The following is a 27,594-nucleotide window of genomic DNA, read 5'->3' on the forward strand; positions in this document are numbered from 1 at the left end:
TTTTTTTTTGAGACAGAGTCTCGCTCTGTCACCCAGGCTGGAGTGCAGTGGTGCGATCTCGGCTCACTGCAACCTCCGCCTCCTGGGTTCAAGCAATTTTCCTGCCTCAGCCTCCCAAGTAGCTGGAACTACAGGCACATGCCACGACACCAGGCTAATATTTTGTATTTTTAGGAGAGATGGGGTTTCACCGTGTTAGCCAGGATGGTCTCAATCTCCTGCCCTTGTGATCTGCCCGCCTCGGCCTCCCAAAGTGCTGGGATTACAGGCGTGAGCCACTGTGCCCGGCCTCCCTGAATTTTTTATTGGCAAATTATCTTTCCACCACTAAGTGTAGTCTTGTTTGGGAGGATAATTCTAGGTGACTTTTTGCTACTGTGGGAGCTGAAGGGTTAGAACCCTCCCTTCCCCCACCACATGGTCAGGCACATGACTCAAGCACAGTCAATGGAGTTCTCTCTGCAGGGACTTTGACTCATGAGGAAGTTACTTAAGGGCAATAGTAAATTTCTCTTGCTTGCTGCCAATCATGAATAATAACTGAATCATTATCTAAACTGAGGAGGGAGACCATTAATAGGTTGGTATTTAAATATACTTTCCAACATTTGGGAAACTTTTCTAACTCAGTAGGCTGTGGAGAGAGTTATAGAGGAATTGCTGGTTGCAGATGAACCCCCAAAGATGAGAAGTACCTGTTGAGCATTTATTCATTTCCCAAATTTGCAAATAAAGCTGAAGATTGTGCTTATGCTCCAGACTACTTTAGGAGAATGTACATACAGCCTACTGTTTTCCTGGAGAGAACAGAATGGAAACTGTTCATGATTGTGCAATGTCATCTTGTACAGGTCATGACCTTCCCAGGATGGCCAACAGATAACCACGAGCAAGGCAAAGTCACAAAGGCTGGCTATGTTGGCCTGAAGGAAGATAAATATTGGGCCACATTTACTCCAGAGGCCCCAGTCTGGTCGGCTGAATCTTTGTCAGGCTTGCATCATGTTCAACCTCTTTCTCTGACCAATCTTGCCTCCTCCCCTTCCTTTCACAGATATTGATCCTTAATAGACATCTCTTCCCTCAAACTCTATCCCATCTGTTTCCAGAAAGCCTGATGAGTGACATCATTGCAATCAGCTTGGTGTTGATTGCTTCAGTGACTCTTTCTCAGGTGGCCAATGACTTACACGTTGGTAAATCAAATAGAGATTTCTTGGTCATCAATTTATTTAACCTCTTATGGCATCTGAAATAGTAATTAAGAAAAAATTACAGTGGCAGCCCACAGGATTAACACAGTCCTTGCAGACACATCATTCATTGATTCTTTAATTATTAAATATATAATGAAGGGCTTCAAATACGACATAAAGTAAAATATATAAAAACAAATAAGACAAAATCATTTGTTTTCTAGGAGCTCTGTTTAATGATATTTCATCAGACAGAGAGTAAAACAGGAGAAAGAGAGCAGCCTCCATGTTTTGAGCTTGGATGACTGGATGATTCAGATGTCACTGAGGTAAAATCTATAGGAGGGATAATTAGTTTTAGGGGGAAAGAGAAAAGGTTCCTATCTGAGTTCCATGAGTTACAGGTACCTGTGGGATATCATGTAGAGATGATTTTAGAGTAATCGTAGCAGAGATCAAGTTGCAGTAAGTTGAAGATTGAATATAACCTGAGCATATGGCAAAGGATGAATAGGGATGGGAGATTCTCAAACTTGGCTGAGCATTAAACTCATATTTAGAGTTAAGGAAAAATGAACTCCAAAGTTTCTTCCCTAGAGATTTTTATTTGTTGATCTGCAGAGAAAAAAAATGTGTATTTTTACAAACTCTTCAGATGTCCTGTGTTCCGTTTGGATTCTCTGGAAAGCAGACACCAAGATGGAGTGGAAATGGGAGGGGAGGAATACATGTGTGGGTGGGGAAGAATACATGTGTGAGAGGAAATGGGAAGGGAGCTGGAGAAGGCTGGAGGAGCTGACAGACTGCTATGCAAGTCTATACCAACAAAGGCAGGAGGGGGATGGTTGGAAGTGTCTCAGAGCACTCTGCAGGTTTAGCAAGCTTGTCAGGGAGTCCTCAAACTGAAGTTGGCCATGTGAGGAGTTCTGTGTCTTTCAGGAATAGGCCTGCCTCAGTGTCCCTGCAACACTCAGTCATTAGCTAGAGCAGTCTGATCTTGGCACAAACATTGTGATGGATTTCAGAATGCAGCAGCTGGGGACTTTTGGACAATTAAATGCCCCATAGTTGGAGGTCTTTGAGGCACATTCTCCTGGCTGCCACATATACCCTGCCATTTTAAGACAATGAAATGAGAAAAAAAAAATCCAAATAGGCTGTAGCTGGACAGGTTTTTGGGCCCAAGGCAAAGTTTCATGTTGCTTTTTAGATGGGAAAGATTTCAATGTTGGTAAGCCTAGAGAAAGGAATCTGTACAGTGGGAGAACTTAAAGAAGGGGGATAGCCAGAGTGGGGGAGAAAGGGAGAAGGAGAATGAGAAAGAATGAATTGTAAAGGACAAACACTCCAGAAAAGGCAGGAAGAAATGGGATCCAAAGGTTATGGCTTTGAATTTAAGGCATGACATCTTATTCTCTGGGACAGTGTCTGGATATGGGTTAAGGTCAAATGTTGTAGGGAATTGAAAGGAACTGCGTTTAGTTTTCTTAATTTCTGACACAAAATAGGAGTCAAAGTGAAAGTAGGAGCCTTGGTAGAAGGTTAGGTCTTGAAGAGGAGATATCCCATCTTCTGAGGCTGAAGCTAAAGAGTCAAGGTTGGATGCAGAGAAAGACTCTTTTGTAGATGTAGGATCAAGTTAAGGGAGAGGAAGCCTGATGGCCTCAATATTTAAAAAATATATTTATTTCTTTTTTTTTTGAGACAGGGTAAATTTTTTTTGAGACAATGGCACAGTCATGGCTTACTGCAGCCTGGACCTCTCAGGCTCCAGTGATCCTCCCACCACAGCCTCTTAAGTAGCTGGAACTACAGGCATGTGCTGCCACACCCAGCTAATTATTTGTATTTATTGTAGAGACAGGGTTTTACCATGTTGCCCAGGATGGTCTGGAACCCCTGGACTCATGAAATGTGCCTGCCTCGGCCTCACAAAGTGCTAGGATTACAGATGTGAGGCACCGCATCTGGCTAGCCTCAATTTTTTTAATTAAGTAGGAAGCAAGGTTATCCATTGAAGGCATTATTTATTTGCAGCTCATCTCAAGTGACAAAATTCCATACAGAAGACTATAACAGAAATCATATTTAATATATTAAAATTAATACTTCAAATATATCTTTCACATTAAGATGATTATCTATTATGTAAATCTTTCCTAGGTGTGTGTGTTTGTTTCTTGATGGGTAAACCAAAACTCTGAAATATTCTCTTGATCTAACTGTGACTTAAAAACTGACATTGTATTGAATTTATGTAATTCTCAATCAGAAAAAAAATTACTGTCAGACTGCAATGCGAGTCTGCCCCAATGAAAGCAGGAGGAGGGATGGCTAGAAGTGTCTCAGGGCACTCTGAAAGTTTAGCAAGCTTATCAGGGAGTCCTCAAACTAAAGCTGGCCAAAAACTTCAGCATAAAAACTATCCTGTCTGTGTATTATGTATATTTACTACCAAATTCAATAAACAAAAACCACTTTTGAACCAGGTAATTTTATCTAGTGTGAAAAGAAATTCATCACATGGTCAAATACTGGCTAATGCTCTCTAAAAGTAGACATCAAAATATTTCATAATTGGAGGGAATCTTTGGAGATTAGTGGCGTCTAATCTTGGGGCCTCAGACATCCAAAATCTATATATTGACCAGTGGAAGTTGATGATTTGTTATCAAATTTCAGAGCACCTAATGGAAACCCCACTTCATCTCTGTGAAGATTTTCAGTTCCTTTACAGTTATTTGAAATTATTTCAATTCTGTGGAGCCACTTCAGAAACTCCAATGGGCCTTTGCAATATTAAAATATGGAGAATGCATTAATCATTATTTAATCAATGAGTTTAAAAAATAGACAAAAGCTTCTGAAACATGGGACTGAAGTAGGGGAAGCACTATAAAAGCCTAAGGTAATTGGTAGTGAAGAGTTGGAAAAACTTACTTAGTCTAATATTGTAATTTACAGATGAGGAAACTGAGAAGATAAATAATTTATTCAATATCACTTGATGGTTCATTAGTAGAAGAGCCAGCATTACGATTTGCTCATTTTGTACTGTAGGAGTTGTTAAAAAGCACTTAATATCTCTTTTCTTGGGTGTTAGCATTTTTCATTTTTTAAATCATGCTATTTAGTGTTCTTAACATTTGAAACCCAAACGGTTCACATTTTGGTTTTGGATTGCTTTGGGAATGAGTATGTACTGTTAGAGAAGGGCCCAATCCAAACACTAGAGTTTTAATAATTTCTACTCCCTCTGCTGGCCAACTTTCCAGTAAAATAGTTTTTTTAAAAAAGAGAAAAAAAATGTAGCAGTAATTAAAACAAAAACAGAAACTTTAAGAAGTGTCTTCATTATAAAGAGGTGCCATGCATAAAAGCCTAGGTAGTTTCAAGGTCCATTCTTCCATTCCTCATGATTTTAGGGTTATCCTCATTCAGATCTACTCTAGTTATAATAGTACTTTAAACAGAGCACAGAATTAAACCATTAGCATGTGAATCTGCAAAAAGAGAACTTGTTTTAGACCTTTCTACAGTTTAGACTTCAATGTGTATACTAAATGCATAACATTCGTATCAAATAATTAACATTTATATACAATTAACAAATAGGGACAAATTTTATACAAAACTTCTACTACTGCTATAATTTTTGAAAACATTTAACCCACTAGCAAGAGGTAAGACAGCACTGCCTTTTTAAAAGACAGGTCACTTGAATAGAGAATATAAGATATAACCATAAGTAGAAGTATAAACAATAATTTTTCTTCTTGTGGAATGTTTTAAAATTTCCTTTCTTATATTATTATTCTTCCTTAGGTTTTTTTAGACAGGTCATTTCTTCTTGAATGATTTTCCTTTTTCTTTTCTTTTTATTTTTTGAAGGAGGATTATTTACTGATGGTCTAAAAGAAGTACCTTCAAATTCTTCATAATTGTAGCCAAAGCAGAAATGGAATATTTAATAATTCTTACATCTCACTAATGTAGTCTTCTGAGATAACAATTAAGCAGAGAGATCATTTTCTATGTTCAAACTTTAAACACTTTGTAAAGATAATTGGGATTTCATAACAAATGATAATACGTGGTTTTGTGCATTAATTTTGATACCCAATAGCATTCCAATTAAAATCCAGACTTCACATTGGCACCTAATGAACACAGCAGAATGACCAAAGTTGAGTGCTAGTCATTGTCATAGATGCAACCTGAAAGAAAAAAATACAAATTTAAATATACTTATTAAAAACATATTCTCTAAGTATTCCAAGTTTGGAAATGTGGGTGATTCATACTCTCCTGGTTAAGGATTAAAAAAAATAGAACTGGCTCACTTGATTAAAAATGAGTTAAATGGAAGACCACATATTTAACTTTTATTATTTAGTATGTAATTCAACAAAATTTCTGGACAGATTTATTCTCTATTAAAATGAGACTCAAGATTATTTTATGTGGCACTTAATCATATACTTTTTGGTAGTCACTCTGAACGAGGTTGAAGACATGAAAGAGCAAGACTCGTAAGTTTAAAAGACTAAAGGAAATGATGATCAACACTGCATCATTTCAGTTAGATTAATTTTTTAGATTATAGTTTGGAACTATATGATGTTTAGAGAATATTGGTATTACTGGTTATGAAATAAGTACCTATTTATTTGCCAAAAATGTTTATTTTCTTGGATAAAAGAAATTCTTATTACGAGTCACAGTACAATAAAAAATTTCCCAAATATTTTTATACTTCTGTTTTCAAAGAAATAAATGAGGTTTTTCCTTAATTTTCCATTTTGTGGGAAATGTGGTATTTTCCCCCCATTATGCCAGGGCATTTACCTTTTCTAACATTTTCAAGTGATTCAAATTCTGATCAGATTGGAAGTCTTTAATCCGACAAGCTATTTTTAGCATTTATAAACACAGTGAATTCAGTATGACTGTTCTCTGGGGTGGTACTACATAAGACTTACCATCAGCAATATCATCATAGATCTCTCCATCACTGTAAATGTAAAAAAAAATTTTTATTTTAAAGAAACTATCTTCTTGGCATTAGAGCAATATATAGAAGAACAGAGTAACAGTATGATTTTATATGACACAATTAAGGCTTTTAAGCATAGTATGCATTTATAAGTAGAAATAAATTTGATATTCATTATCTCTTATTGACTTAATCTAGTCCTCTGTTTCATTTTACATACAGAATAATTAAAACATGCTTCAAGAGCATAGACTATGCCTTACTCACCTTTGTAAGACATGTTTGTTAACAATGTACTAAACATCATGGTACAATACTCCCATTGGGGGTCTTAATTCAAAGCTGCAATGGACTTTTATGTCTGTTAATATCAGATTCATACTTTCACTTGAATTTCAAATGGTGAATGAAATACAATAATAATTGGCATAGGAAATGGTTGCATCATTTTCACATGTTTCTAATTATAACTCATACATATAATAAAATATATAAATATTAGTTACAGAATAAGTAGCCAAGAGATGATTATTATGGTGATTCTTAGGTAATTTTAAAACTATTACTTATGAGTATAGGCACCATCCATAATAGTAATTTTGGCTACTTTTACACATTTTAGGTTTTGCCTGGCCCTGAATCTTTGTGATATTTTCTATCCGACAAACATATTGAGTCCCTTCTATGTACCAGGAGACGTAAATTTGAGTAAGAGACAAGCTTTGCTTTTAAGTACCTTATAATCAAACAGGAGATTATAAAAGAAATAAAAATAGAGAGCATTATAAACATGAACATTGCCTTGAAATGTTAAGGTATACCTCTAAAATTCAGAAATGTAGGGTGGCTTTGTCACTTAGACCAGACCTACTCTTTGCTGTACAATCTCTGTGCTTTATCATGTAAGCAGCAGCAGGCCCTTCAAACTGCTGCCAACTATGGCAGATGCTGTGAGTTCCCTATGTCTTCTGTTTGGATCTTTTCTCTGAGATGGCGGGAGGGTTTGGCTAACGGAAATCTCATCCAAATGCAAGGAGGACAGATTTTTCTGTCACTTATACAATAAACATTTATTAAGTATTCGCTTCAATAGGTGGTGAGCCAACAATTACAGAGTATGCTTTCTAAATTCTCTCAATCAGCCTGTAATAATCACTGATGGAGATGTTGTCCTAATATTTGCCACACATTCTGTCCTTAAAATTTGTATCTTTCATAGAACAAAACCTATATTGAAAGTCTCTTGCCTCCCACTGTGATTAATGTGCTCAGGAGAACAAAGGTATTATGATTATTTTTCTTTGGCCTCTACTAGTTTGCCAGCAAAGCTCTTCACACTGATTTGTGTTTTTCTGATTGGTGTCAGGTTGTTGATGGATACACAGTTTGTGACTCCTCCTGGATCTTTTCATTGCGCTGAATTCTGTAAATCTTTGCATTGGCATGTGACCTAACCTGATAATGGAGTTCATTTCTTGCACTGGGTTAGTTGGGACAGAATCTTATGTTTCGGGGGACTCCAAAGGCACAGTAGCACCACACTGTGACAGACTGTGACAATGTCTTATTCATAAGAATAGAAGAATCATTGATGACTGTCTTTTTTTCTGGCATGCTTCCAAAAAAGGCAACATAGTACTCTACTATGTCTAGTGTGAGTGAAGCAAAGCCCTTAATTAAGGGCTAAACTATGAACTGTTAACAGGTGATATTAGCACCTACTGTGAAGTCACTAATTGGTCCCAAATTAATTCCATTCAATCAATTGCATTAGCAAGTAAAATGCAAAATATTAATGAAAAGGTTACTGGCTTTGACCTGTCTTCAGTGTTTGCTGAGAGCCTAATGAATATATAAAACTATTAACTATGAGCTGTACAATTTTAAATGAGAAGGGCTTCTCGCCTATTTAAAAGAGTAGCACTTCATGGAAACCTAAACTTTATTATGGATACTAACATGTTAACATTAGTATAGCATATTGTTTTTAAATTTATTTATGATAGTTGAGTAGATTACATTATTTAAGTAATATTAGAAATATTTTAAAAAGCAAAGCACAAAATTCTTTTACAAGCATAGTAGCAGAAGAAAATGGGCTTACTTGTCCGCTAGGTAACTCCGAAGGACATAACCATCTATGAAGGAAAAAGGAAATAAATTGCATCAATAGTACAGCTTGAAAAATCTTTGGTATTTTTTTCAGGAAATCAAAACACAAGAGAGTAATCATAGTATACTGAATAATTGTATCTATCTCTGGAAATGACCCATTTTTCTTACTTGTGTCTACTTTTGTGTCCTTCCTTTCTTCTCCTTTTCTCCCTAACTTTTCTCTTTCTCCAGTACGTCTCTTTTTTCTCCAGTTTCAATCTTTCCTCCTTTCCCCTTTAAATAAAAAAGCAACTTTTTTCATTAAGCTACTGTAGGCTGTAGCACAGAGTTCAATGTGTTACCCCCATGATCCAGTTTTAGGAAGAATTTAGTAAGCATAGGTTATAAAAGTCATTTATTGGTAAGTATTTTAAATACCACCAGATCTAAGACTTACTTTCTAAAATTTTATTATATTGAGCAGAGAGAGAACTGTATTCAACTTCCCTTTCAGATGCCAGCCAGCTATTGACTACCAGGGGGACTATGCATTGTAAATAGTCTCAAACAGGTCTCTTTTACTCTGTGTGGAAGAAATTCCTCTACTAGGCCGGGCGCGGGGGCTCACGCTTGTAATCCCAGCACTTTGGGAGGCCGAGGCGGGCGAATCACGAGGTCAGGAGATCGAGACCACGGTGAAACCCCGTCTCTACTAAAAAATACAAAAAATTAGCCGGGCGTGGTGGTGGGCGCCTGTAGTCCCAGCTACTCGGAGAGGCTGAGGCAGGAGAATGGCGTGAACCCGGGAGGCGGAGCTTGCAGTGAGCCGAGATCACGCCACTGCACTCCAGCCTGGGCGACAGAGCGAGACTCCGTCTCAAAAAAAAAAAAATAAATAAAAATAAAATAAAATAAAATAAAATAAAATTAAATTAAATAAAAAGAAATTCCTCTACTGTTTTGCTATTGGACAGTATCAACATTTGCATTTCATCACTCATGGAGCAAAAGCATTATTGGAAGAGCACATACTATGGATTCCATGATGCCTGGTTAAGTAGAAAATAAGCCATATTTTGTTGTTGTTGTTGTATGAGGGGCACCTTATATTTCCCCTTCATTGTGCAAATGTTTCTCAGGAAAAATATGAACTATTTTTCTTAAGAAAATGCCTGCTGATATCTAATTAATATTACTAATCTTTGGAATTGTTAGTTTTGTGTTAGTGCCTAAAATCTGTTGTATGCTTGAGATTAGTACAATTTATTGCTTCCTCAATACAATCTCTAAATAATTTCTCTCAGTGAGTCAATTTATTGGTCTTGGTCCACTTTAGATCTAATTTTAGTTCTGAATCAAAGCAAATGTGTTACAAACTATAAGGAGAAAGCTCATAAGCAAAAATTAATAATACAAATGATAAACGTACTTAAATGTATTGATGTCATATTGCCAATGATTAAACATGAAAATATTTTTTAAAAGTTAGAATCATAAAACTGAATTTATACATTAAAATTTAAGAAAATGAACTTTCCCTTGAAGTGTTATAGGGTTAAAAAAAACTCCACTAAAATATTTTATCAAGAAGCTCACTACTTTTTAATAAAAACAATTTATAAGTATCATATTTGGAAAAGAAAGAATCAAAGTTATCCTTGAATTCTCGTAGTAGGAAAGTAATGAAACATGTGCCAAGATAATAAAAGCACAATAACATGTTACTCAGAGTATAAAAAATTAGAAGTAGGGAAAGTAATGAAACACTAGGAAAGTAGGAAAGTAATGAAACGTGTCAAGATAATAAAAGCACAATAACATATTACTCAGAGTATAAAAAATTAGAACACGTTGCACCTCCCTTTATATTTCAATTAATGCAAAAGTAGCAAGAAGTAATAATGTAAGAACATCTACAATTAATATCTATAGTCCGTGGGTAGGCTTTCATATCACAGCTCATCATGTTAACAGACTTTCTTTTTAAATAAGGTATACATAATAATTTAATGTAATTTTTAAAAAGGGATAAGCTCATGTCCAACAAATTCAATTCTACATGTGTCTCTCAAAAGAGAAAAATCTGTGCAAATAAGAAGCTTTTAGAACAAATTGTGGATTTTGTATCAGGGTCCTCACAACTGAAATAACTCTTTATCTGTACCTATATAGGGCTACACTAAAATTTGAACAGTTTTCTATAGATAGTAATAGTCATTGACTTCTTTTTGTCAGTTAAAATTGGGGGTTCTGCTTTCATTTTGGATTTTTTCCTAAAACAAATTGGAAAATAACACAATAGTAAATGTTCCCATAATATACTCATGTTGATGTTAATAATTTAAAAATAATGATGTATATGAACTGAAGCTTTCAACACTGAAGTCAATCTCATATGATTTAGTAGGACTTCATACAGTCTCTGAGCTAGAATTGGAAGATAAATTAGAAAAATATATAAGAATTATAAACTGTTGTTAGAGACTGAAGTTATTCTGGCATCAAATATAAAGTTCAAAATGAAGAGAATGTAATCACCATTTTTAGAAATTAAAAATTTTTATTTGCTTACACTTTTAGGTAATTTATTTTTTAAAACTCATTTATACTAAAATTTTGCAGGCTTGGATAAAACACTAAATGAAAACAGAGCTAAAACAGTGCTTTACATGACCCAAGTTAATCAATCATGATAGACAGCTTAATACCTCAACTTTACAAATTACTTAAAAAAACACATTCTCTTAGATTCTCAACCTGTATTTCCATTCTCTCCCATATCTGTGTGTTCAAGAGTTCTAAGGAACAGCCTTCTCCTGTGTTGAACACTTTGTTGCTGTTGTTGTGTGTTTGTGTGAAATACATAAACATCAATAATTGGGAATATTATTTAAGAAAAATGTATTAGGGAGATGGAGTGTGAGAAGGTACTGTGCTGCAAAAATGATGTGATAACACGGGGCTTGTTAGCTATAAAATCACAATTATATAGCATTTTTACAGGGTAAATGACTTTCAATACAGTACAGGTTTTGCTGTCTGGTACCTTTAAAAATCTCAGCTAAAACTTCACTCTATTAAAAGCACGATTCATGACAGTGTCAAAACAAGTGACTTACCATAAATTTTTATATAATCTCTCCATTATAGGTCCTAGAAATATATATATTTTTTGCAGTAGGAAAATCTCTTTGTTCATGTTACACATGTACATTTATTATAGGGAATGCTAGTGAAAAATATAAACACATGAAATAACAACAACAACAAAAATCTCATCATGGTCTGTATCATGTAGAAGGGCAGCTATGTTTAGTGCTGTAATATTGTGAGTGTGGTCATACCAGGGATTCTCACATATAGTATGAAATTATTATTTGGAAACCTCACATTTATAGAGCAGAACATAATGGCTTGAAACAAATGTTTTGAAATGCGTGGTGGGGTAGAGCTAGTTAGGAAAATAACACGCACCCCCCATATGTGCCAGTTAATTTCTTCCCCAAACGTTTGCTTGCTACAGTGCAGATGTGTCTCAGGACGAATGACTCACCTTTTAGAAGGGTATTGTGAATACAGATTAACCAAGGAAATAGAAAATAATCTTTGGAAAAGTGGAAATTATCTTCATTCTAATATTTTCAAATTTTTTACTTAATAAAAATGACAACATACTATTTCATCATTATTTCATTTGTTGTGGGTAAATCCAGAAATAAACTTAAATGTACTCAATTTGGCCTCATGCAGTTTAAAAACAAGAAAATCATATTGCATAGATTTACCTAGGCAAGTGGAACAATGTCCAATTTCAGTGGAAAATGCTCATAATAAAAGAAAAAACAGAGTGTTGTGTATAATATTGAATATAAATTATTATCCTAGTTTTATAAAAATGTTCACTCTTCCCCTCTTCTCTGTTGATATTGTTATTTCTGGGGCTTCATATTTGGGTGACATTTTAACTCTCTAAATTTTAAAAATTTTCTTTTAGTGTGCATGTGTTGTTTTAAAATTGAAAAAAACTTATGTAAGTTAAAAAAATGATCAATTGGATTTGGGAAGATCGAAAGCACCTTTAAAATCCCTTGGTCTTTGATGCTTAAAGAAAATGGAGAGCATTTTGGCCACAAATAACTCAGACAAAAAGTATCTTATTCTACATCTTTTGTAGAAAATTTTTTTTCAGTGACAGGAGGTGGGAAAACTCACAGCTTATGAGACATAGAGTTGTGGAATATGTATAAATATTAGTGAGAAACTCTAAACATTTGGAAATGTGCCAGAAATTTATATTTAAGAGTTCAACACCTACACAGTAAAAGCTTCTACAAGTCAATGGGTGAGACTTGATCGAATACGATAATGCCTGTAAAAGTAGCTTATGTCCCACTGTATAATGGTAAGGGATTGTTGTTCTTGCTTTAGCCTTTAGTTGCTATCATTACGCATTTAGGTTGAAGTAAGCTATGCTTTTCTTTCTTTGATGGATTAAAGAAGAATGGAGGGTAAGGATAACGTTTCACCACGGTGCTGGGTTACAAATACAAAGGCATTTGTAATCAGAAGATGCAGAAATAAGAAACCAAAAGATTTAGAGGCTCTGCAATGGCATATAACAAGCTAACTACATCACTAAAGCCAAAGGATAGAACTTCTGTCTTCTAATCAGTTAAACTATTCAGCGGACTTCTTTCTGTGAGTATCTGTATGTCAGACTTTCATCTGGCTATCCAATTGCAGTTTCCAAATTGTTTCATTCAATCCAGCAAGCCCCACGCAAGGTGCAAGGCATTGTGTAATGTGCTGACACTACGATGTTGAGAACATTTCATTGAAGTGACTCTAAAGCTCAGAGTCTAATAAGAATAATAGATTGGTAAAACAATAATGACAATGACAGCAGCAAAAGAAGTATCATGGTAGATTTGGGGAGAGATTAATTGTGATGATGTGGCTAGGAGTAGGTAATGGGGGTGCTTCTAATTTTAGATGACAACTGAGTTGTTTTTAATAGAGAATCACGGGCATTCCAAGTTGAATAAAGTAGCGTAGTAGGATGAAACACATAATTTTTTTTTTTTTTTTTTTGAGATGGAGTCTCGCTCTGTCACTCAGACTGGAGTGCAGTGGCACAATCTCGGCTAACTGGGTTCAAGTGATTCTCCTGCCTCAGCCTCTCTAGTAGATGGATTACAGGCGTGCACCAACATACATAGCTAATTTTTGTATTTTTAGTAGAGATAGTGTTTTGTCATGTTGGCCAGGCTGGTCTGAAACTTCTGACCTAAAGTGATCTGTCCACCTCCGCCTCCCAAAGTCCTGGGATTACAGGCATGAGCTACCACGGCTGGCAGAAACACCTAATTTATTCAGGGAATGACAAGTAAATAGTTTGTATTTCTGGAGTGTCTGTTGTAGATGGAAAACAGCAGTGGATGAGGGTAAGCCTAGATGATAAAGAGTTTTATGTGCTCTCCTAAATACTATATTTTTAAAAATAATATTTGGGTGACATTGTGGGGAAGTTGATTCTGAGTGTAAGGGCAAAGATAGACATATCACTTGAAAGGCTATTGCAATCATCTAGGAGAGGGAGGGTTAAAAAATGTTACAGAGGTGTGCAAAGAATGAATTAGCTATTTTTAAAAATTAAGAATGTCAAGGACCCAGTCCATGGAAGGCGTAAGTAGGTTTGTACAAATTAAGAAAGGCAGGAAGTTAGGAAAAATAAAAACGAAATTAAGCAGATAAGGTGATTAAATCATGAAATAATACTTAACCCGAAAGTCAGTAACATGCTCCTAGTGCCTCTCCCTTACACCCGCATCCTTACCACGTGAATACTTGCAAATCCAACTGACAGTACTTGCATTTAAAAATTTTTTCACTGATGGCTTTTCTCTGGCTTCTGGAACTCTCTATCAGCTTGCTGAGTATCCTGAATTACTCCCTACCTTCCCAGGAAAAGACTTCAGCTCCTGAAGGACAGGAGTTGGTGTATAAATACCCCAATTTGTTTCCCACTGGATGGGATAACACTGACACTTGGAGGTCTCCAGCATGATCGAGCTCCAATAATCCAAGTGGTAACTTTTTTGATAATAAGACTTTATTGGCTGCCTTCACTTCTCTATCTCATTCACTTGCCACTGGCATTTTTGCAGAATCACTTTATGGGGAAGCCAAACTAAGACAAAATCCAGCCCATAGAAAGTCTTTACATAAAAAGCAACATGTATATAAGTGCTACCACATAATCATGTGGTTTCCATCCTGTCTGAGATGTACCCCAAAGCCATCTAAGAATTTAGGTAGTTAACGATGAACTTGGAAACTGTAAAGTGCATTGGTACTGCAGCAGAAAGAAAAAAGATATTTACATGAAACTCTTGATTGTAATCTATCAGAAGGTTGTGAAACATTTTCACCTCTCATTCTTAGAAGACGACACATTCTAAGAGGACAGGAGGCCTGTAGTATTTGTAATAGTACTTAGAATTATCTATTCCTGTCCATCTATATCCATACATGTTTGTTGATGAGATCATGACATCCTTGTTACTCAGGATATGTGAAGATCTATGCTGATCCAAGGACCAGCAGCATCAATTACCTGGGAGCTTGATAAACCATAGAATGTCATGCCATTTTTATAAATGTAAGGTGGAAAAAAATAAGCAAAAAAAAAAAAAAAGTCAGACCTCACATCTGCATTTTCAACAAGATCCCTATTGACGTGTCTGCACTTCAAAGTTGGAGGAGTGTTGCTTTAGATATGATTTGCTGCTAAGCATAGGTAACTTAGGTCACTATGGCAAGATTTTCTTCTACCATACCAAGGGCAAGATAGGTAGAAGCTTCAGCTTGTGCCCTGGAGAGAGGTCTGCATGACAACTACTAGGACAATTCTCTGTTGTAAAAAATGTGAAATTATTTGGAAAGCAGAAGGCAGAAAACATATCATTTAGACTCATCACCTTATTGAGCCTGATTCCTATTTTGGTATTTAATTATTTTTTAAGTTTAGTTTCTCTTATTTGCATGATTGTATAACATGGGTATAAATCCTACCCCAAATTAAATAGCTTTCTTACTTTTTCTACCATATGTCATGAGAGATTCATCATATTACTATCATAATTTTCATTTAGAACATTCAATTGGGTATATTCATCATAAAATTTAATAATTTTAAAATCTTTGAACTTTTAAATATTTTTTGATGAACTTTTGACGCTTATAGTTCTTTTTGCACTTATGGCTATTCCTTAAGGTAGATCCTCGCAAATCCTAGTCTGAATGGGGGTTTTCTTTGTCCCCTGGGGATCTTTCTACACATTATCTTCAGTGAACTTCCAATCTTAATATTACACTGCCACTGCCCTTTATCTTTTGTACCCACATTCCATATTTTCCTTTGAAAAGCCAACCACACCTCCTCCGTGATAAACTTTACATCCATTTCCTCCACCCTTGAGTCACTGTGTTTTATTCTTGAAACTCCATTTCAATTCCTGTCCCTGAGTCACCTTCCTCCTATTAAAATTAAACTCAGAAACCATGTTTTCCATGCAGATTGACCAAGCTGATATGGGGCAGCTGTAGTGGCTATCCAGTTTCAAATATAAGACAATGTAATTTTGAATTACTCTTCTCTGGATTTAAATAAGCTTTCTTTTGAAATTTGACAAAAATCTTTTCATCTGTCAGCTTTCTTTTATTTTCTATTTTTTTCTGTTTGTTTGTTTCTTGAGTCAGGGTCTCACTCTGTCACCCCAGCTGGAGTGTAGCAGTGTGATCATGGCTCACTGCAGCTTGGAACTCCTCAGCTCAAGTGATTTTTTTCTGCCTTAGCCTCCCAAATAGCTGGGACTACAGGTGCACACCACTATATCTGGCTAAATTTTCTTTGATTTTTAGTAAAGAGTAGGTCTCGCTATGTTGCTCAGGCTGGTCTCAAACTCCTGAGCTCAAGCAATCATCCTGCCTCAGCCCCACAAAGTGCTGGGATTACAGGCATGAGCCACCGCACCTGGCCCCCATCTGTCAGCTTTAATAGCTGATAAAGTCAAAGGAGACGGGAACTTTTTTGGATTTATTTGGAATAGTATGTTGCACTAAGTGTGTTCGAATAGGAAATGAAAACAAGTGAATTTGCAAGGTAAGAAAACTGGAAATTCTAGGTGTGAAATATCCAGAATTCTACACAATTCTGTATAATTTGATATTCTACATAATTTTAAAACCAGGCCAGAGCAAGAGACACTATCTACTTTAGCACAGTGGTTCGGACTTTAGTGTATACATGAACAAGCTAGGGAAAAAGTTATCATCACTGTTTTTACCTGATTTCTAGAACTCATGTTTCAGCAAGTCAAGGGTGGGTACAGGAAACTGCGATTTTAATACATTCACAAGGGCTTTCTGATGCTGATGGTCTGTAGTGCTGCATTTTTAGAAGCAGTACTTCGGCATCATCTTTGACACCGGGTATATAGATAGTATATGGTAAATAAAAAGAGATTAAAATACATTGATTTCAGCACAGCATAATGACCAACTTCTGAACATTTGCCACAATTTACAAAGGATAGAGCAAAAAGATAGATAAGAGTTAGTAAACACAGAGTAGTCACTAAAACTTGTTTGGTTGTTAAATTCCGGAGTGCCATATATATGTACATATTATAGTATAAGCAGTGACTTACATTTCCCTTCTTCGTTTCTGCAGAGAACTTTTGTGTCATCTGTGTTTTGTATAACCTCTAGAGATTCACCAGGTTTCACCTGTAGATCTCTGGTTCCCCACTTTTTAGAAGTTATGGAAGTTGTAACTGTAGTTGAATATAGGACTCTAATTTCACCATCATACTAAAAAAAAAAAAGAACAATATTTAAATTATTGGTTTAAGTGTATTATTGAAACAACTTATTTATGGATGGATTTATTAAAAAGGTATTTGCTAAAGAGATAATTCAGTGTTTTCGAAATATAATGTAGGAATATTAAAGAAAATGTTGAGTGACAAACATTATTCATAATCTCACCAACCTAATATAATAATTATTTTTAGTACATTATTATTAAGGTTCAAAGGACAGCTAAATTTAGGTGATTATCACAGTTTGAATACTGTGCATATTATAGCTTGCTTAATCTTTTATAAAAATAAATTTAAATCTAAAGTAAATTTTGTTCAAAATAAAAGTTATAATGGCTAACTGTAATATTGATAATTACACTTTAAAGTGTGCATTTTGGTACTTAAAAATCATTGGATTTTTCAATAGTGCTTTGTACTTTGTGTGATATTTAGGTATGACATACTTTAAATTTTTTCCTGAAGTCTTTTTCTTCTTTTTCCTGCTTTTTTAGCTTCTTAAGGTCCTTTTCTTCTGTCTTAGCTTTTCCAATGTTAGTTCCTTGACTAGGACGGCAGAACACCCATAAAACAACACTTTGTTTAGGAAATTAAAAAGAATAGTCCATAACAGAGACAATTCATAACATTATATTTTTAACTTTTTGTTTCAGTTAATTCTTTTTGTTAGAAATCCAGTAACAGTCATTGTAATAAATGATGACATTCCATAATGTAGGAGGGTTTCCTCAAGCAAATATAGATTATGAGAATTAAAATGGAAGTGAGAGATTAGATTCCTTCTTATACTGAACGATATAAAGTCACTGAGTCATGGTTTAAACTTGGTTGCATGTCAGCAGTTTCATATGACTTAATCTATTCTTAAACCTCCCCAAATTATCAACCCTTTCTAGATAATTATGCAGCTTGGCCAATGTCATAAGAAACGCTTTTTAAAAAAGAAGACTTCAAAAAAGAGTCAATTTTTATGGTTTATAACATTTATAAGTTATTTTGTTCACATCGACTTAAAATGCAGCCAGAGTTTTGGTTAATAAAAAAATCTTAGGTAAAAGTTAAGATTTTAGATATTATAAGAAGGAACTTTTTTAAAAAGATGGCTATTACTGATCTTTATCTTCATCACTTTATCAATTGTGTGTGTGTGTGTGTGTGTGTTTGTGTGTGTGTGTGTGTGAAAGAGAGAGAGAGACAGAGAGGAGGAGAGGGAGAAAGTAAGAAAGATAAGCACATCCTAAGTGTTTAGATCAGTTAATGGACTTACTTTTTTTTTTTAAAACTGCTAGGATCCAGGCACAGAAATCTACTATATTTTGTAGATACCAATTACTCTAATGTAAGTGAATAAGCCTAAAACAGTGATTTTTCTAGCCTGTCCACACACAAGATCACCTGGGAAGCTTTTAAAGCATACTACTGCCCTTGCCCAATTCCTGGACATTCTAATTTAAATTAATTTTAAAGTTTAATTTAGTCTGAGTGGGGTCCAGGTAGTGATGGACACATTTTAAGAGCTTCCCGCATGATATTAATTTGTAACCAAGGTTGAGAACCATTCACTAGGGTTAAATTATGGATGGCAGGGAAGAGCTATAGATATCTTTAGTGAGCATTTTAAAAATTAGAATATAATAATTTTTATTTAGATGATCTAAGATAACGTTTTGCTTGTAACCAATTTATTTTAAATGTTTAATTCTCAATTTTGGAATCTTAGCTTTTAGTTCATTCATTGTGGAGAAAATTAGCACAATATCTATCTCAGGTTCTGCGTCTGCCCTCAGTACTGCCTGCCTATGGTAGTCTGGGCATTTGTGGAATTATTGCCCCAGATTAACTCTCTGGGGCAATCAGAATATACATGAAAGTTAGAAATGCCCTAAAGCTATCTTTAAAAAAATTATTGAAATTTATTTAAAAATAGAATACGACATTAGAGAACACAAACTTGCTTTAAACTCTGAAAATAAGCAACATGGGGAAGAAAGTTGTCCATATCACATAAAGCTTAGTTAGCTGGGGTTTATTTTGTTTGAAGAATAAGGCCAGGGTGTGACTCTTGGTTCCTAGAGAGCGATTTTATGGAATGTGATGTACAGTAGTGTAAAGCAAAAAAAAAAAAAAAAAAAAAAAAAAAAAAACCATACATTAACAACTGTCAAGGATTGAAACACCACTGGTGAGAAATAGTAAAACCCGAACATATTACTGAAGATTCCATTTTTGTTTCATGGAGAATTAAAAAAAGGGCAACGACTCTCTTTTCATCTTTCTTATTTGTTTTGCCTGTGGAACTTGATCTTTATATATGAATGATGGCATATTTTCCCTTCAGAGTATTTGATCTTGATACTCTGTCTAGTTCAATAAAATTAGTTTAACCATTTTGGTAAAAAATAAATACTTAGGGTTTACTCATGCATTTTTACCAGTACAGCTCAGAAGACACAACTTACTGTATTCCATTTATGTTACTTTCATCCTTTAATCAAATACAAGATCTTTTGAGTCATCTTTCTTTTCTCTTGAAAAAGCTAGATAGGTGTTCTTGCTTTTATATTCAGTATGTATCAAATCATTTCATGTATTTATTGGATTATGAGAAAGCATCCTACCATGTTATTTTCTATTTCAAAAAAAATTCCAAAAGGCACTCCTTTTGTATTATTTGATCTGAACTGATTTTATACAATTTTAGCCTAAAATTAATTTTTTAAGATTTGAATGTAACCTACCTAAAAGTCCTTTTAAAAAATAAATCTTTTTTTCTTTCTTTCATGAAGGAAAGTATCTTGTAGAAGACAGAGGTGGCTTGAACAAGATGGGTGAGTGCTGAGATGTAAAATAAGAAGTATATTCAAGAAAAAAAAGGTTTGGGGAAAACAGTACAAATAAAGAGAGGAGAAGAATCAGTGAGACTGGTTGTGACCAAGATCTTAAACATATTTCCCCAGTGAATGAATGAGTAAATAAACCAGACATCAGTGAGTCTCAGGCCCAAGGTTAATCAGGAAACAAGAAGCAGAACCAGGAGGATGGAAGAGAATGAGGGGAGGAAGGGGTGGAGGTGGGGGCAAAGGATTTGGGCTATCTACTCACAAACCTCGCAGGGAGGGTAGAGCTGAGATCAGAAGGAAACATAGCTTTAGAGAGGAGGCCAGAGCCAACAGGATCGCACACAGTAGACACACATCCCACTGGGTTTTTATTTCAGTTGAATTTTCTTGAGTATTCTCATTTTCATTACTTCATTGTAATGAAAGCATTTTAATTACCTCATCTCTGCTGATGAAACAGGGAAATCAGAGGTATCCACATCATCATAAACTTCATCTCCCATGTCTAACGAAAGACAGAATATCAAAGGTTGAAGCACTGTTAGTTTAGATTTTGATATGAGCATTCAGTGATGTTTTTAATATAAAGATTGCTTCAAGGACAATAAAAGAAGTTTTCCTAGTGTCTCGGTACATTTCTCCTGGAAGCATTGTCTGCTTCTGAAAGGGGACAGGTTATTATTTGCCAGGATGCATGTGTTAAATTATTCTCAAAAAACCAGTCACCATAATGATAATCATCGTTATCTGGAAAAAAACTCATGGAACAGTGACTATGATTATCTGAAGATCTACAAGCGCAGTGAATGTCAGGAGTGGCAAATTGCTGATAAACAAATCAACATTACTGGCCACTGGCAGGATGAAGTGGAGACAGAAATTGAGATTCTTATGGGATTTAGGGTGTTGTGATAATATATATCATACTATTTAAATGTCCCTCTCTTTCCTTCCTCCTTTCCTTTGCCTCACTGATCTGTTTCCCATTACCTTTTACCTTACAGTAATATTAGGAGTGGCACCACCTTTAAATGGAAAGATTATTTCTTTTAATTAAATTCTTCTGTTACCAATAGGTATTGAGAAACAGTATTGGCAGAAAAGTTGTCACGATCTTAACTGGTTCAATGGCTTTTCCAATCATTAGAGCTTTTTCTCCCTTCTAGACTTCTTATTAATAAAGTCAGGAAGAATGCTTCCTCTCTGCACATATTAATGACTCTACAGCCAATGAAGCTGAAGAGATTGAGTTGAAGAAATTGCAAATATTTTAAGGAGTTATTACCATAAAAAGTTTAAATACTCTCTGGTAGTGGCAAGGAATTGATTTCCTTTATAAAATCCCCCCTTCATATCCTCCACCCTCGTGTGTATTCAGGTTAACTAATTTCACACGATGAAACTTGCTCAGCTGCGTGAAAAATAAATACTTTAAGAAATATCATCTAGAAGGGTCAAAGTTACTACTCCGTGCACATGCACTTGAAACATATTTAAGAACAACAAGCAATTCTAAGAAAACCTTATTTTTTACAGAATTGGTTACTTTTGTTCCATTTTATACCCACTTTTTGAGGAGTTAGTTTTTTTGAATACTTTAAAAATATTATAGATTAGAATACAACCTTATTATCAGGCACTGATCAGTTTGAGTTTGTCCCTTACATATTTTCAAATTGATAACTGAAAAGAAAGTTCTAATGTCAGATAAAGGGTCTATAGAAGAATAGATTACCTCTGTGTTTGTTTGCTCTTTTAATATACTTATAAGTTAAAATAAATAAACTTGAAAGCCCCTGAATATTTTTAAGACAACATTTTATTTCATTCAAAGTAAATTTTAAAAACATCTAAAGATATGTCTCAGCAGGGATGAAAAAATAGTAACTGATTGAAATTTTATAAAGAAACTGTTATATTTAACATTTTCCAAATACAATATAAACTATCCATTTAAATATTCAAAGAAATTAGATTTAGAAGAGGCTTACTGGCACGTAATCTGGCATGTTTTTAGATATCCTTACGCAGAAGTCTCATATATCAAGCTTGGACTGAATTGGGGCTGGGGGACATAGGGAAAATTGGTGCTCATCCCTTCCCACTTATCCCTAACCCAATAGTGGCTCCTGGAAGAATAGTTTAAAAACTATCAGTCTTTTTAATTTTTCTCATCTTGCTATTTTATCATTGAGCACCTGTGACCACCCAAGGTAAAGTTACTTGCTCAAGGTTACACAATTTATTATTTTCAGAGTCAGGACTTTAATGCAGATACTATATCCAGTGCTTTCCCACTACCACACTGCAAGAAATGAAGATATAGAACATACAATTAGTTTTTATTACTTACCCAATTGTTTAGGAGGAGCAGGGAAACTACAAAGAAAGTGAGAACACAATTATGATCAGACTAACATGAACACAGAAATTGATTACGTTATATAGGAGAGTATAAAGAGGCAACAGCCTGGAGGCATATTGGGTTACTTCATCTGTTGACCATTATTTCTTTCTCATCCTCCATTTCTCCACTAAGTCCATTTCTGTTTATCAATTTGGAACTTAGCAAGACATTTTTTGAACCCCAAATGTTTGCCAAAATGTCCAGAGTCAAGATACTCAATTGGTTTATTTTGCCCACAGCCACTGGATCAAAATTTCCAGATTTGTTATACGAGGTTTGGGCATAGTATCAAGCCAGAGTAAACGAAAGGGACTCAGTATTTTGGAGTCATCGTGGCATACATATTCTGCCTCCAAACTGCTTATTTGAATTAAAGAGCGGAAATACAGACTCAAAATTAAGAGAGGTCATAGGAATATGACCATGTTTCCCAATATGTGCATATATTTCCCAAAACAGGAAAATGGTGAATAAGAGGAATATTTACTTAAACCAGAGAGTGAGAGCTTATTAATTAAAGTGATCTGAAATCAGGATTAAGTGGCATTTAGCTGCAACAGAAGAAGACCCATGCATCTATTTTCTGAAATATGACTTCTAAATACACTCCACACACACACACACACACACACACACACACACACACACACACACACGTGGTGAATTCATGAGGTAAATATAAAACAGAAAGATTTTCTTGTACCAGGGAATACGATTAAGATCTTTCAAATTCATATGTATGGAATTTATACTAAAGGATTATTTTTGGAATGGAAAGAGAAAAGTTATGCCTTAGATTTTATTTGGACAAACTTAAGATATTTAGAATGCTTTTAGTATGGGGAAAACTATTAATATATCATTATAGTGTAACAGAGTTAAAAGTCTTTAATTATTGTATTTAGAGAAAAAATTCAAAATTATGTTCTTTATTTCAAACTATTAAAAAGAATGTATATTTTGAAGAGTATTCAATATAAAATACTATGTAGTAAAATGTGGCATTGGAATTGTGAGTTTTCAGATGTAATGCTATATTTTAAAAGGTCCTAGTAAATGGGTGTGTTAGTGTTTGTGTATGACTGTGTGCATGAGCGTGAGAGGGTATGTGTGCAATTATGTGTACATGTGTGTTTTTGTGCATTTTTGTGAAGCAAGTAAAATATATCTTTGAACTGTATGATGATTTCTGAGTACTTGGTCTTCTTTTATGTAATGCAGGAGCTTAAAGGTGACACCATAAACGGGGCTAAGATGATTAACGGAAAATTGCATTAAGATGATTTAAGTCTATCAGAATTTGGTTATTGGTTATAGAATATTAGTAGCATTTTATTCAATACATATTAGTGTAGTTATTGTACACTGGATTTGGTTGGTTGACTCTTACGATGAACCTTCATTATTGTCTGAGTCAGAGACTTTAGGTTTCTCTCGTATACTTTTCTTTTTGTCATCTTTTCCCTTTAACATCTTCAAAATCCCCCAGGACCACGTATTACTCTTCTCTTGAACCTGTAGTGTGGAGCTTTGGAGCATGCAGGCATTGATCAGAATGTAATAATCAGCAGCAAGTGAAGACATTGTGTGGACATTCAGATTCTTTATAATTATACTACATTAATGATTCAGGCAGTAAACAACTCATTTTATTGGACAAAATAGTATTATTAAGTTTATAGATCATGGTGATTGAATACTGCTCCTATGAACTTCATCATTTTTTTCTATCAAGTGAGAAATCTCCCACTTCTTAAAATGTGAAGCAAGTCCATAAGGATTAAGTTTTAAACAACTGGATGCAGTGGCTCACACCTATGATCCTGGCACTTTGAGAAGCCAGAGTGGGAGGATTGCTTAAGCTCAGGAGTTTGAGACAAGGCTGGGCAACATAGCGAAACCTCATCTCTACTAAAAATAAAAAACATTAGCTGGATGTAGTGGTGCACACCTGTGGTCCCAGCTGCTCAGAGGCTGAGAGAGGAGGATTGCTTGAGTCTGGGAGTTTGAGGCTGCAGTGAGCTACGATCCTACCACTGCATTCTAGCCTGGGCAACAGAGTGAGACCTGGTCTCAAAAAAAAAAAAAAAAAAAAGCTTGAGTATCAATTTTGCTTTATTTATGATTAAAATGAAGTGATTAAGAAATCTTAGGCCAGGCACAGTGGCTCACTCCTGTAATCCCAGCACTTTAGGAGGCTAGAGCAGGCAGATCACCCGAGATCAGAAGTTCGAGACCACCCTGACCAACATGGAGAAAACCTGTCTCTACCACAAATACTAAATAACTCAGGCGTGATGGCACATGCCTGTAATCCCAGCTACTTGGGAGGCTGAGGTGGGAAAATTGTTTGAACCCGGGAGGCGGAGGTTGCGGTGAGCTGAGATCGTGCCATTGCACTCTAGCCTGGGCAACAAGAGCAAATCTCAGGTCTCAAAAAAAAAAAAAAGAAATCTTAAACTTTTAAACATGCAATTTAAAATGGAAAAAAAAATTATTTTCTTATTGACCTAAAATATTTTTATTTTTATAAATTGTTATAATTATTATAAATGAACACATATTTATTATTAAGCTAAAGGATTAAGTAAGTATTCAATACTGGTTCTGCCATAGGTAGCATAGGTCTCAATTTATTTGAGTTGCCTATATTATAATCATGTTATTACACAAGGGATAGCCATGCAACTGATAAACTCTTCAGGGATTGTGGTAAAAGTAAATTATTGATCAATAAATACTTTATTAGAAAAGACTTAAAAAATATCCACAACATCTGTCATTTATCTTTTTTTTCATTTCACTTGTTTTGCTGTAGTTATTGAGGTTCTTCCAAACAATCAAACACTTCGTTTGAAGTGTGGTGAAATTACACTTCCTGGTTTACAATTGCTGTTAATTAAACATTCAAATCATTTGGGGTAATCTAAGAAAGAACACTATTTTCCGCTTTTTATTTTAACTGGAAATCAAAACTAAATTTCAATGTATATATAATAGTTTGCAAAAAGCAGTTCACTGATTATTCTTACCCATCATCACCATCTTCCTCTTCAATCCCATCATAAATGTCATCATCTGGTGGTGGAGGGAATATCCCTTCATTTGGATTGGAGGAAAATCTTCTGTTAATTTTATAATTTGGTCACGTAATGCTCACTCAGATTTTAACTATAAATCTTCCTTACTTAACTGCAGAGAGCATTTCACTTTCATATAAACCATTTAAATAAAAAAACTTTGTTGATCATTTTATAAAGAATTCTTAGGGGTGAAATTACAATAACAAAATGAGGGCTAAGAGGCACTGTGGACTTGAGTTGAAAGGAATGGGGGTGCAAAAACAGGAGAAAAAGTAAACTTAAATAAGGGATGGAGTTAAATATTTATTGTGGAAAAAGAAGTGAGGAGGTGATACAAATCTAGCTAACTAGTTAATGGTGAGGAGACATTTAGGAAAAGATACTGATCAAGACACAAGTGAAGAAAAGCAATGGGATGAAAGGTGAGTTTGTAAATATTGATGGTAGTTGAAACAGAAAGAAATGAAAAATGACTTTTAAAACACATATTTTTGAAAGTTAAACTGTTTCTGGTTTCATTTGTTATTCTATGCTCTTCAGGAGACTTGCTATTTGACAGATATTTACTTAACAATTGTTTATTGAGTAGATTTTATGTGCAGGAATATGTAAAATGACCTTGAAATTTGGCACTGCAAGGTGTTAGATCAAATCCCTTACTTTGTTGCTGGGAAATATAGGGGCCATTGAGCTATAGTCAAGGTGACTAGATAGGTTATCATCTGAACAAAAACACTTCTGAAAGTGAAGGAGAATGCTGTTATTAATTGTGCTCTGATGACTGGCATAAATCAAGACTGTCCTGAACACATTGGAGTGAAGTCGCCATATGATCTGTAACAAACTTAAAAGAAAGAAGTGGCTTACTCAGAGTCACTTGGTGGCCAGCTCTAGAATCCAGTTTATTGACTCTCAAGCTAGTATTCTTTCCATCATACTAAGATCTCTCTCATTATTTGTAAACTAAAGCATTTTTTTCATTAATGTACACAAACATGATGAAGACTTATGAAGAAATTATTGATAAAAGTGCATGGTTTCCCATGCTCACGTATTAGAATAATTAATATTGTTAAAAGGACCATATTACCCAAAACAATTACAAATTTAATGTAATCCCTATCAAAATACCGAAGTCATCTTTCACAGAATAGGAAAAACAATCCTTAAATTTGTATGAAATAAAAAAGAGCATTAATAGCCAAAGCAATCCTGAGCAAAAAAAAAATAAAGCTGGAAGTATCACACTCCCTGACTTCAAATTATATTACAAGGCTGTTGTAACCAAAACAGCATACCGTTGGTATAAAAACAGAAACAAAAACCAATGAAACAGAAAAAGAGAGCCCAGAAATAAAGCCACATATTTATAGCCAACTGATTTTAGAAAAAGGCACCAAAAACATACACTGGGGAAAAAACACGCTCATCAGTAAGTGGTGCTGGGAAAACTGAATGTCCATATGTAAAAAGAATAAAACTAGACCCCATCACTCACCATATACAAAAATCAACTCAAGATAGATTAAGGATTTAAACATAAGACCTAAAAGTATAAAACAACTGTAAGAAAACATACAGAAAACACTCCAAGACATTGGTCTAGGTAGAGATTTCATGACTAACACCCCAAAAACATAGGCAACAAAAACAAAAATAGACAAATGGGATTATATTAAACTAAAAGCTTCTGTATGGCAAAGCAAACAATCAACGGAGTGAAGAGATGGCTTGTTGAATGGGAGAAAATATTTGCAAACTATTCATCTCAAAAGGGATGAGTATTCAGAATATACAAAAACGCAATCAACTCGACAGCAAAATTCCCAAACAATCCCATATAAAGGTGGGCAAAGGATCTAAAAAGACATTTCTCATAAGAAGACATACAAATGGCCGACAGGTATATGAAAAAATGCTCAACATCACTAATCATCTTACCCCAGTTAGAATGGCTGTTATCAAAAAGAAAAATAATAACAGATGCTGGCAAGGATGTGGAAAAAAAGAAACTCATACTGTCGGTGGGAATATATATTCGTACAGTCATTATGGAGATTTTTCATAAAAACTGAAAATAGAACTATCATGCA

General features: G+C 34.8%; 1 protein-coding gene across 3 annotated transcripts in view; it reads right to left on the reverse strand.

Annotated features, from left to right (window-relative positions):
* Positions 1–3,203: 3,203 nt before the first annotated feature.
* The window catches only part of FYB1 (FYN binding protein 1), a 165,708-nt gene continuing 141,317 nt past the window's right edge, over positions 3,204–27,594 (reverse strand). For 2 of the 3 annotated variants that reach the window (XM_032135673.2, XM_058430254.1), the window contains exons 11-19: positions 25,451–25,517; positions 23,809–23,946; positions 22,365–22,390; positions 20,450–20,516; positions 17,618–17,717; positions 16,998–17,160; positions 8,297–8,330; positions 6,179–6,210; positions 3,204–5,413 (exon numbers count right to left, since the gene is read on the reverse strand). In XM_032135673.2, coding sequence (XP_031991564.1) covers positions 5,391–5,413; positions 6,179–6,210; positions 8,297–8,330; positions 16,998–17,160; positions 17,618–17,717; positions 20,450–20,516; positions 22,365–22,390; positions 23,809–23,946; positions 25,451–25,517 — 650 coding nt within the window. In that variant the 3' untranslated portion in view covers positions 3,204–5,390. The remainder of the gene's footprint in view (positions 5,414–6,178; positions 6,211–8,296; positions 8,331–16,997; positions 17,161–17,617; positions 17,718–20,449; positions 20,517–22,364; positions 22,391–23,808; positions 23,947–25,450; positions 25,518–27,594) is intronic. The other variant, XM_058430255.1, reaches the window with a different exon arrangement.

The sequence above is a fragment of the Hylobates moloch genome, unplaced genomic scaffold (assembly GCF_009828535.3).
Source record: "Hylobates moloch isolate HMO894 unplaced genomic scaffold, HMol_V3 SCAFFOLD_17, whole genome shotgun sequence".
NCBI classification, from domain to species: Eukaryota; Metazoa; Chordata; class Mammalia; order Primates; family Hylobatidae; genus Hylobates; species Hylobates moloch.